General features: G+C 42.5%; 1 protein-coding gene across 1 annotated transcript in view; it reads left to right on the plus strand.

Annotated features, from left to right (window-relative positions):
• TMBIM6 (transmembrane BAX inhibitor motif containing 6) overlaps nucleotides 1-9,774 on the plus strand; it is a 29,752-nt gene extending 19,978 nt beyond the window's left edge. The window contains exons 3-10 of the mRNA XM_077297440.1: nucleotides 60-168; nucleotides 1,595-1,715; nucleotides 3,483-3,531; nucleotides 5,612-5,709; nucleotides 6,129-6,208; nucleotides 6,415-6,515; nucleotides 7,271-7,346; nucleotides 7,874-9,774. Coding sequence (XP_077153555.1) covers nucleotides 60-168; nucleotides 1,595-1,715; nucleotides 3,483-3,531; nucleotides 5,612-5,709; nucleotides 6,129-6,208; nucleotides 6,415-6,515; nucleotides 7,271-7,346; nucleotides 7,874-7,897 — 658 coding nt within the window. The 3' untranslated portion in view covers nucleotides 7,898-9,774. The remainder of the gene's footprint in view (nucleotides 1-59; nucleotides 169-1,594; nucleotides 1,716-3,482; nucleotides 3,532-5,611; nucleotides 5,710-6,128; nucleotides 6,209-6,414; nucleotides 6,516-7,270; nucleotides 7,347-7,873) is intronic.
• The last annotated feature ends 2,416 nt before the right edge of the window (nucleotides 9,775-12,190 follow it).

Consider the following 12,190-nt stretch of genomic DNA (forward strand, 5'->3'; position numbering starts at 1 on the left):
TTGGTGAATATTGTGGTTGATTTCCAGATTAACAGTTTGTTCCTTCTGATTGGTTTCAGTTCCCATTCCACACAGCAGCACTTGAAGCGAGTGTATAGCTGCTTTGCCCTGTGCATGCTGGTGGCTGCTGCTGGTGCTTATGCAAATGTGGTCTTCGGGTTCCTCCAGGTGGGTAATATTAGTACAGTATAATGTTACACCATTGCACATATACAAGAACACCAAGAGCAAATCCTACTTCTCTCAGTGCCATATAGAGCTCTGCCAATTGCCTAAATTTGTCCCAACCAATAGGCTGGAATTTATTCTGCTCACCAGAACCTGTCACCAGAAAAGGCAAATATGGGGTTAATCTGCAATTAGCCGATTTCTGTGGGGAGAAATTGGACTTTATTCTCCCTGCAGCTTTCAGATTTCAGTCACGAGGTTGGGGCCGATGCAGGATCGGTCAGTGCTCTGAGAATACAGAGCGGAGGCTGGAACCGTGCCCAGCCCTGACTGACAGCCGCCCCCATTCCAAAGCGAGAGTCAGTCAGTGCACAGGTACAGCCACCACTCTGTATACTCAGAGCAGTGACTGAAATCAGAACGCTGCAGGCTGAATAAAGTTCATTTTCTCCCTGCATCGTTTGGCTAAGTGTGGTTGCGCTAATAACACTATTAACCTGTCAACCCCATATCTACAGGTTAATAGCATTTTTGCTGGTGACAGGTTCCCTTTAATATTAACATATCAATTATGATTTTTTATTTTAATTGTATCACTTAATATTGAGCAGAACCAAGTATGCTGACATCCCCCCCCCCCATACACCGTACACAGCCACCCCATACATACTGTAAGAGCTTACACACAGCCCTCCCTATATAATGAGCCCCCACATAGTCTCCTCGCTCCTATTCCCCCAGCACTCTGCCCCTGTCTCCTGTGCACAGCAGCAGCATGGTGAAATGACGCCATTGCGTGCGCTGTCTCAGTCTAATTGGTGGAAGATGGAGGGGCCGCCAGCTCCTCCACTAATTGCTGTCTGCATCAGGATGCAGATGACAGTGACGGCGCCCCGTGGGCCACTGTTTTGGCCCTTTGGTTGTCTAGGGACGGGGACCCTACATGAACAGCCAGATGGCTGGGTGTGGCCTGCGGGTCTGGTCTAGCCTCCATCTCTGCCACCTTGCATCATGGGGAAAACAACGATGACATCCTGTATTCTCCGGTTTCTGAGACGTGGTGGTTGTCACGTGGTCAGAATACGGAACATTACTAATCTGAGATTTACAGCAGCAGTACCAGTGGAGAACTGCTGCGTGTACCAAATATTATTATATCCCTTCATTTTGTTGTTGATTGAATGAAATATATGGGTAATTATTTAATACTATGCTAAGTAAAGACCACGTGAAGATGGACAAGACGCCCCAAAACAGTGGTGCCCGCTGTGTGATAGATTTGGTGCTTCTCTAGATATGTACAACAAAATTCCCATTGTTGCCCTGACTGTATAGGACCACACTTGTGGAAACCATCTCTGAGTTCCTTTTACTGCATATCGGTAATGATGCAGTTTATATATCAGCTTCTTGTCTTTCAATGCAGGGCAACTTCCTGACCTTCGCGGGCACATTGGGCACCATGCTATGGCTTATGTTTACTCCTCACAGCTATGAAAATGAGAAGAAGCGCCTGGGAATTTTAGCTGCTTTTGCCTTTTTCTCTGGTGAGATTTCCTTGGACACAGATTTACTACAGAATAAATAATTAGTGGAGGGTGTAGTCGCTCTGCTCGGAGTCGTGGGATCGCCTTGCCTGTGTTAATGCCAGAATGAAACCTCTCTACCCAGCACATTCTTGTGACACATTTAGCCAGTCATAAATTTGATAAATTACATTCCCACTAATTATCCAGCACTCGTGTTCGTTTTCCTTATTTACATGAATAGTTCCAATAAGCATGTTGAATGTTTAACAAAAATGTTTAATCAAAATATTACCTGTGTCCAGTACTTGATATTGATCGCATATTCCGAAGGGGAACCTGACCATTGATACATATGTCACACTCTGGCTGTGTATGACTTCAGCCATATATGTTTGACTCTGAAATACTTCAAAAGCTGCTGTGGACCGATTTGCACGGGAGAATAGTCGGACAGGCGGGTCCCTGGCAGATTCTCCCAACCCTCTACCTTTGAGTGACTGGTCTCTCCCTTCCTGTGTGTATCGGAAGAGACCTGTCAGTATAGATCAGCTGTCTGGTTCAAATTTTAAGATGTCATTAATATCCGATTGATGGGAGAGAATGGTAGCTGAGCTGTAGTACCCCGTATGGCCACTAAGCAGAGCTGTGCTGTTCTGTCTCGGGTCAGTACGCTGATCAGTGGGGCTGCAGGGTGTCCGCTCCCTGTTGATCTGATTTGATGACCTATCCTGGGGATAGGCCATCAATAACTAAGGACTGAACAATCCATGTAAGTCAAGTTTTTCTGTTACTTACTTGTTTTTCCACTTTAGCCACTGACCTGCACAATTGTCTGATACTTCTTGTTTTAGAAAATAAGATATTGAATACATGTGTATTAGCAGGTGTCTGATTTTAATTAGTAAAAAAAAGGTACATTACCTCTTGCATATATGCTTGGAGAGATTGTCTGGGCTTGGAAAACTGCTGTCTCCATGTGCAATCCGTTGTTTGTTTGTTTGTTTTTTTTTGTTTGTTTTTTTTTAAAAGCAAGCTATGCTTTACTTACCCTTCTGAGGTCCGGTGCTGAACCTTCGCTGGTGTCTGTTGTTGTCTGCAGCGCTGACATCACGTCACCAATCAGTGGGCCCAAACGCATGTGCCGTCTACTCAGTCAGAGCCAATAAGCTCAGCGATTGGCTGCAGTGCTATGTACATGACATCAGTCGCTGAGCTTAGTGGCTCTGAGTAGATGGCACAAGCGTTTGAGTGCACTGATTGGTGACGTGATGTCAGCGCTGCAGACGATAACTGCCAAGGGAGCAGCAACAGACTCTGTACTGGACATGGAGAGAGTGGAGTAAAGCTCTGTTTTTGCTTGTTTTTTTTTTTTTTTTAAACTGCAACCTGAGTTTAGGAGGTTTATAAAACTGGACAACCCTATACACCATAGAAATGTATACAGTTGTTTAGGTTTGTCCCCCCACCCCATACCTACACTCCCGTGTGTCTTTTGGGGAGTGAGTCAGGTTGAGGCCTCTTAGATCCATTTGGGGGTTCCAGCCGTTATTCCCCCTGATTATAAGTCTAATTTATAAATCCCCTTTCATTGAGTAGGTACTGTGTATATGTCCCTGTTGTGACAAGACTTGTGCATTCAGATATTTCAAACTAAATATAATGGCAGATAACACTTTTAATAACTTTCAAATATTCAGCAAAATGTTGTAAGGATCTGTTACATTGTAAAGTAAGTAAGGAGAAGCACCTCTTCTTTGTGATGTTAATGTTCATTTTGTTTTCTAGGCTGTGGCTTGGGTCCCATCTTAAACCTATGTATTGCAGTTAACCCCAGGTATTAACATGTTAAGTTATTGCTCATTCCAAATTAAGATTTCAGTAAGTGGGAGATGAGGGTGTGCGCCCAATTCTTTTTCGCAAGTGTACATTAGTAAGTAAAATAGGAAGGCTGTTATTATCTGATAGATTTACAGCTGTACCATACAGAAAATAGAGAACAGCCAGCATTACCTATATGGTCAAGTACCCAGCTGCAAGTATACATTCAGCAGGTGCTGTAAAATAATGGCAAAACTATTCAGTGTGGAGCTGGCCTTATATGAATTTGTGATTTGTCCCAAACCCTATGCAACAGCAATCTGCATAAACTATAGGCCAAAATTCTATTATTGCTACACATGAAGGAAAATGCGGCTCTTGGTGCACATCTTGAGCCCATCGTCCTTGGCCCTTTTTTTTTTAATTCTCCTTCCTGTTGCACAGTCTAACCTAGAGCAAGAACACAAGGAATAGCAATTACAATGCTGAGATATGCTAACAAGTATGCAACATTGTAGCTCTCACCATTTTCAAAAAGTTCAGGGGGTTAACACTGTTTCTTTTAAAGGGAACCTGTCACCCCCAAAATCGATGGTGAGCTAAAGGCCCCGTCACACATAGCGATTTACCAACGATCACGACCAGCGATACGACCTGGCCGTGATCGTTGGTAAGTCGTTGTGTGGTCGCTGGGGAGCTGTCACACAGACAGCTCTCTCCAGCGACCAACGATCAGGGGAACGACTTCGGCATCGTTGAAACTGTCTTCAACGATGCCGAAGTCCCCCTGCAGCACCCGGGTAACCAGGGTAAACATCGGGTTACTAAGCGCAGGGCCGCGATTAGTAACCTGATGTTTACCCTGGTTACAAAAAAAAACAAACAGTACATACTCACCATCTGATGTCCGTCAGGTCCCTTGCCGTCTGCTTCCTGCTCTGACTGAGTGCCGCCGTACAGTGAGAGCAGAGCGCAGCGGTGACGTCACTGCTGTACTTTCACTTTACGGCCGGCAGTCAGTCAGAGCAGGAAGCAGACGGCAAGGGACCTGACGGACATCAGATGGTGAGTATGTACTGTTTGTTTTTTTACATTTACGCTGGTAACCAGGGTAAACATCGGGTTACTAAGCGCGGCCCTGCGCTTAGTAACCCGATGTTTACCCTGGTTACCAGTGAAGACATCGCTGGATCGGTGTCACACACACCGATTCAGCGATGTCAGCGGGACCTCAACGACCAAAAAAAGGTCCAGGCCATTCCGACACGACCAGCGATCTCACAGCAGGGGCCGGGTCGCTGCTACGTGTCACACATAGCGAGATCGCTACTGAGGTCGCTGTTGCGTCACAAAACTTGTGACTCAGCAGCGATCTCGCTAGCGATCTCGCTAAGTGAGACGGGGCCTTAAGCCCACCGGCATCAGGGGCTTATCTACAGCATTCTGTAATGCTGTAGATAAGCCCCCGATGTATCCTGAAAGATGAGAAAAAGAGGTTGGATTATACTCACCCAGGGGCGGTCCGGTACGATGGGCGTTGCGGTCCGGTCCGGCGCCTCCCATCTTCATTCCATGACGTCCTCTTCTTGTCTTCACGCTGCAGCTCCGGCGCAGGTGTACTTTGTCTGCTCTGTTGAGGGCAGACCAAAGTACTGCAGTGCGCAGGTGCTGGGGCTCTCTGACCTTTCCCGTCGCCTGCTCACTGCAGTACTTTGCCCTGGGGCAACAGGGCAGAGAAAGTACGCGTGCGCCGGAGCCGCAGCGTGAAGACCAGAAGAGGACATCACCCAATGGAGATAGGAGGCGCGGACCGCACCGGGAACGCCCCTAGGTGAGAATAGTATAACCTCTTTTTCTCATCTTTTAGGATACATTGGGGGCTTATCTACAGCATTCCAGAATGCTGTAGATAAGCCTCTGATGCTGGTGAGCTTACCTCACCCTCGATTTTGGGGGTGACAGGTTCCCTTTAAGGTCAAGTACATTTCTAATGTTTTGCAGATGCATGCTGAGATTGTGCCTGACATTACTTTTAAAGTGCTACTGTGCACCCTATTGTCACTCTCGTGTGATCAAACAATCTGGTTTCTCCACAGCATCATTCCTACTGCTTTCTTGGGCACAGCCGTTATCTTCACCTGCTTCACACTAAGTGCCCTGTACTCCAAAAGTCGCAGCTTCCTTTTCCTAGGAGGTAAGTGGTATTCTTCTCTGGACCTCCTCTTTTTTGTGCATAATTAAGTAGATATCAGTGTTTATTCCCTTGCTACAACCGTTACTTATTTCAAGGATGTCTTGACGATATACAAAATACAAAGGGGTTCTCTGTTGAGACCCTCTGCGTAGATGTTAACTGTGAGAAAACATGGCTATGAAGATGGTCAGACACCTTTTAAATAGCTGTAGGATGATCCTTCTATTTTTCCCAACCTCATCATCAGTCGGGACACCACCATACACAGCATATTAAAATTGTTTTTCTAATCTCGGCAACCTCTTTATCAACCTACTATTGGTTGTAACATAAAATGATGTATATTCTTCTTGTGTTGAATGTCTAGCCTATTCTGTACTAAATGTACACGTCATGACTTACTGACTTTTTCCCCTCAGGAATTCTGATGTCTGGTCTGAGCCTGCTGACCATCTCTTCCTTGTTGAATATCTTCATTGGATCAGTTTTTCTGTTCAAGGTGAGTAATGCCATTACTGAGAACTATAATATGTCAGCCAGTGTGAAAGTACAATAGTGTGGATATAGGTTATTAGTAATGCTGGAAAAATACTCTGTTTATAATACTGAAACTTGCCCGTTATTTTTTATTTATTTTTAAATGGTAGCCATTATTTTATACCGTTGCCAATAATTCTATAAATACATTCCGGTTCTTCATTTCAGATGCACATGTACGTTGGTTTGCTGGTTATGTGCGGATTTGTTCTATTTGACACTCAACTCATTATCGATAAAGCTGAGAAGGGAGATAAAGATTATGTATGGTAAGACAGGACTCTATTTCCATATCACAGTTCATAGACATGAGTATTGGGCAAATAACCTTATCGTATAGCTTTAATCAGGTTTGTAGTTTTATTGATTTCATTTAAAAACCTAAAACGCATTTAATATGAGGTTCGGTCATGGACCTGGATGATGGACCAGAGAAAGTCTTACAAAGCAAGGAGCTGAAAGGCTTTTTTTTTTTTTTTTTTTTCCCCTCCACTATGTGCCACTTTTTATCCTCCTCTGTCTCCTGAACTCGCACATCACTCTAACAATAAAAAGTTTTGACAAAATGGACTGTCCTTTTGAAGTCTATGGAGAGGGAGGGTGAATCAAAGTGAGAAGGGCAAAGAAATGGGTCAAATTTATAGTAAGTGTTTATCTCACTCCACAGCTGAAGTTACAGCTACACTGCTCAGTACTGCAATATAATGTCTTAGATGTTACCGCTTCTGAACATGACTCACAAACAGGAAAGCAGGAATCCCTCATATCTGTGTGCTCTGGATCAGAGATTTCATAGCGGCTAATCTCTGCCCTTTCGCTTAGAATCTGCTGAAAATTAGAGAGCCTGCAGCAGATAAAACTGGTGTAAAATTCAAGTTAAATGAAATACAGACCATGTAACGGCTTTGTACACACGTAATGATGCGTTTTAAAACATGTACTCTACTATTGTAATTGAAACATCATTTTTACAGAGGAGAAAATAGTAAGCATGTGTTTAACAAATTGTTTTTCTTTTTTAAAGGCATTGTGTAGACCTGTTTCTTGATTTTATCACCATCTTCAGAAAACTGATGATAATCTTGGCTATGAATGAGAAGGTAAGCACTCTGTAATGGAGTACCCTCAAAGCATTTCTCACTTATTAGCTTATATGTTTATTACCTGCCTAAAAAGTGATGGCCTATTCCTAGCAGCTAACCTGAGACCCCAAGCAGTCTTGTGAATAAGAGGGCTGGTTTAGAGCGGAGTTGTCTTCGCTGTTGTTACCATGTACAGCTTGGAACCCTGATGTTACTTAATTGGGACTGGCTATATTTCTTTTCAAACTCTGTCGCTATGGGGGTTCTGTGCTGGGAAAATCACTGAAGGGGACACCAGCACTACTCTGAAGGCCCTGAAGTCATTCCACCTCCTATCATAAAGTGAAAACACATATAAATATTCCTTTAAATATTTTTAGGAAGGCAGAACAAAAAAATAATTTTGTTAAAAAATGCAAAAAAAAAAAAACACGAGTCAAATTATTTTTGAACCTTGCAAATAATCCATTAAATAAATCTTGTGAACAGTTGTGGATGGCTTGTGTAGTAATAATCATTGATTCCCTTTTTTTTTTTTTTTGTAGGATAAGAAGAAGGAAAGAAAATAAACAAACTGAAACCCATCAACTTACTAATGCCATTTTTTCTTTCCATACTTTTCTTTTTGTCTTTCTTTTTGTTGGCTTTGTGTTCCATGGTGTAATGAAACGCTTAGGATAAACGCCTTTTGTGTATGTTTTTGTATTTTTTTTTTTCCCCAATCCTTCTAATATTTGCCTGTCTTATGAGATTTCCTTCCATTGTTTTTTGTTTTTCTTGTGCTTAAAGCTTCATGTCAGTTTTATTGTCATGATGCACAAAAATTAGAAAATAACAATGACTATAAGGATTTTTAGATGCATACTCGAGGCACAATATTGCTGAGCAAGTCTCTTTAAAGGAAAAACTGACAAGTTTGTGCTGGAATATATGCGCCATCTTTAATTTGCTGTTCCAAATCCCTGTTGTATCTGATATACAGCTTACCATATGGCACACTGAATACTCATGAGTTTTGAGCGAGGTGGGTGTAGGTTTTCCGATTGTGCTCTTAAGTTCTTTTGCAATTTCCATGATCAGGCAAATAAGGATTTCCCATCATTACCACAGAAGTGTGCAGGATGTTACAACTTTACTGGAATTGAATGATTTCTTTTGCTGAGAGCAGTTGCTTTGGGACTCTCAGTTTAACCCTTTGCTTTACTAGCTGATCTTAACCACTTGCACTAACAGTCCATAATTTGGAGCTCCCTTGTAAAAGAATGGGACCAGTAAAGGCCCTGTCACTTTGCAGTGTGCGTACTTGGCTGAAAATACAATTGTTCAAACCTGACTTGTAAAAGCTGTATTTACTCCCCTGCTTTCTGCCAAATTCTGTGTTTATTCAACAATTAAGTTGCCATCCCATGAAGGAAGTAGGAAAGATTTAAGCACTGTATAAATATTAGCGCAAAAAGATCTGTACAGGCCCTCCTCCCCTTGACATCATTTATATCGACGCATTGCCAGCTTGCCAGGATCAAGTGTCCGAACACTGAAGATCTCAAGACACAAAACCCATTTGTGTCCTCGCTTATTATGTAAGAAGACAAATCCGAATGAAACCCCTGCACAAAAAGTATTGATAAGCTGTAATTCCATGTAGTCTTAGATTTCGTAGAAAGGCTTTATGAGTAGTAGATAACAACTGTGATTGTGGAAGTGTGTTGTATAGGTGAAGTCCATCTTCTACTGTCTGGATCTGTAAGCTCGCAGTACTTGCCCAGATCTTTACATTTCATCCAAAATTGACAGAGTTCAGATGTGGCAACTCGTTCTTTTGTATGATGAATTGAAAGATCTGACCAAGCTTTTTCTTAGGCCTTTTGGCTGGATATCTGCAAATTCCATCTTTGCAGTAGCTGGGATATGGCCAACCTCCCAGAAGTCTCTCCTCACCTTGTTTTCCATCCTTAATTATGATCTTCCATTTGAGAGAACCCTTATTGGGTATTGAGGTATTTGTGACTCTACATACTATAGCAATACAGTACATTCAGTCACTTATTGTATTGTCAGCAAGGTGAGCCACATATAAATGTTTTCTATAACTTTTTTTTAAAGACACAACCAGTTAGCAGTTTAAGGTCTGAGACTTTGTGCAGGAGGTTGGATTAAAGTGTTACTTTCCTCTGCTGTCCTTACCCAACCTTTGCCCTTACCCCTGCATGCTTTTAGGGATACGGCAAGCTGCTTTAGAAACAGTGCCAAGAAGTTTGTTGAATAAAGAAGAAAATTCTATGTGAAAATGGATAACATGTTTTCATAATAATTTTATTTTCTAGTGCAGTGATTTGACATTACTCTGACTGTGAACACAGTGGAACTTTTTGATTAATATACAAAACTATGGATTAATTTGTACAAATTCTTAAAAGTACTAAAATAAAAATTACTGAACTCCTCACATGTTGTCTTTGAGTAAACATTTTTTTCTTAGCTCATAGCAGTTCAGTTTTCTTGCGTCATGATTGATTCGTGGGGGGCTGCTCCTCCTTGAGTGACAGGTTCTTGGGAGTAGCTTCATTCTGCTACCTCTTACACATTAAAGGTCTGTCAGTTTGTTCTGAGTTTACAATGTATTTACATATAAAGATAACTGCATTTAAACAAGTACACAATGCAGAAAAGTGAGAGGTATGGATAGGACACTTCTGATGCAGGAGGCCTGGTTATTAGGGTTGAGCGAAACGGATCGGACATTTTCAAAAGTCGCCGACTTTCAGCAAAGTCGGGTTTCATGAAACCCGACCCGATCTCACTGTGGAATCGGCGATGTTCGCGCCAAAGTCGCATTTCATATGACGCTTTCCCCGCCATTTTTTCAGCCAATGAAGGAGTGTGGGCAGCGTGATGACATAGGTTCCAGCTTGCTTTGTGCGGCGTCACAGGGGGTAAAACAGCCATCTTAACGTTTGGGATATAGCGATTTGCACAGTGAAACACAAACTTTGCAGGGACGGAGGAGAGAGAGAGAGAAAAGAAGAAAAAAAAAAAAAAATCCCCATTGACCTGCATTGGGTTTCGTGTTTCGGTTGGCCCCCGACTTTTCACAATCGGCCGATTTCACACGATCCGACTTTCGAGACAGTCGGGTTTCACGAGACCCGACTTGATCCTAAAAATGCAAAAGTCGCTCAACCCTACTGGTTATTGTGATTTTACAGAACTGATAAGAGCCCTGTCAGGAGCTAAAAGGGAAGGGGGCAGAAGTGAGCAGCTAACTGTTCTATATAAATCAACAGTCTGGAGAGAGGTGGCTGGGATCTTAGAAGTTAATGCTTCACCTGGGATATTTACTCCACACAATGGAACCAAGCTATACACTATGCAAGAGAACACCTCTCCTTAAAGGAGAATAACAACATAGAAAAAGCAAGTCAATTGCAAACTTGGGTATTTTTATGCTGTCTAATTTAAGCAATTTAATGACATGAGTATACCCCCTTAACTTCTGCCAGTGGCTTTTAAGCAATATCATAAGGCAGATGTAATTTAACATTTTACACTCATTAAACATATCCAGAAGTTGACCATAAGGCCATGTGCACCCATTGAGTATTTGATCAGTTTTTTACCTCAGTATTGTATCCTGGTTTTGGCTTGCACATACCGAGGTAAAAAAAAAATCACCAAATACTCAACGTGTGTACATGGCCTGTAAGTGTTACTTAATATAGAAAACCCTTTACCATTTTAAGCTGTCAACAATGGCACCATGTGGAAGAGAAATGTCTTAAAGAAAATTATTTCTTTATACAAGAAAGGTGAAGGCTAGAAGAAGACCAGAAAAGAATAATGTAGCAAAAGTAATAGAAAAATTTAAACAAGATGGAACTGCATCTATGCCCCATCAGGTGACAGAAGAGACTCCTAATTTCACCACGAGTTTGAAGGACATCATCAGGTCAGAAGTGAGGGAGTCCATAAAATCCCTTACTAAAGGGGAAAGTTCCAGGCGGATGGATCTTCCAGAATCAGATTCATCGGCTGGTCGGAAGGAAATTGAGGGTTCCTCTAACTCATCCCCCTCAGCTTCTTCATCAGAGGAAGACTCAGGTCGCCTCTGCCTGCCCCTAGACCACGTGGACAAACTTGTAAAGGCAGTTAGGGGAACAATGGGGATAGTAGAGCCCAGGCCAGAACTGTCCTTGCAGGACGTCATGTTCAAGAGATTGGTTCAAAGGAAATGTATATCCTTTCCCTTGAATGAAAAAATTCAGGGACTGATTCTCCGTGAGCAGAAGAGGCTAGAAAAAATCTCCGGCCCTCAAGCGGAGATACCCCTTTGATGACCCAGCCATTAATACTTGGGATAAAGCCCCTAGGTTGGATGCAGCGGTATCCAAAGCATCAAAGAAATCTTGCCTATCCTTTGAAGACATAGAGACCCTGAAAGATCCCCTAGACAGGCAGATATCTTCCTAAAGGAACTTGGGTCCCTTAGACCAGCAGTGTCATCCACCTGCGTGGCTAGATCAATGATGGTCTGGTTGGACCAACTCGAGACTCAGCTAAAGGAGGGTAGCGTAACTTGAAACTCATGGGCCCCGATGCGAAAGCTCCAATGGGGCCTCCAAATATTTTAAATCTTTATTAGCAATAGTCTTTTTATATAGGCCAAAGGGAATTTTAGGGCCCCCTAGGCTCCAGGGCCTGGGTGCGATTGTAATCCCTTCACCTGTTGTAGTTACACCCCTGCCGGTAAGTAACTTAAAGCTTTTTGGACTATAAGACGCACATAGGTTTTTGAGGAGGAAATAAGAAAACAAAAGTGAAGCAAAAAAATGTTCAATTCTGTACTTAATATCCCCTATCCTGGT

The sequence above is a fragment of the Ranitomeya variabilis genome, chromosome 3 (genome assembly GCF_051348905.1).
Source record: "Ranitomeya variabilis isolate aRanVar5 chromosome 3, aRanVar5.hap1, whole genome shotgun sequence".
In the NCBI taxonomy this organism is placed as follows: Eukaryota; Metazoa; Chordata; class Amphibia; order Anura; family Dendrobatidae; genus Ranitomeya; species Ranitomeya variabilis.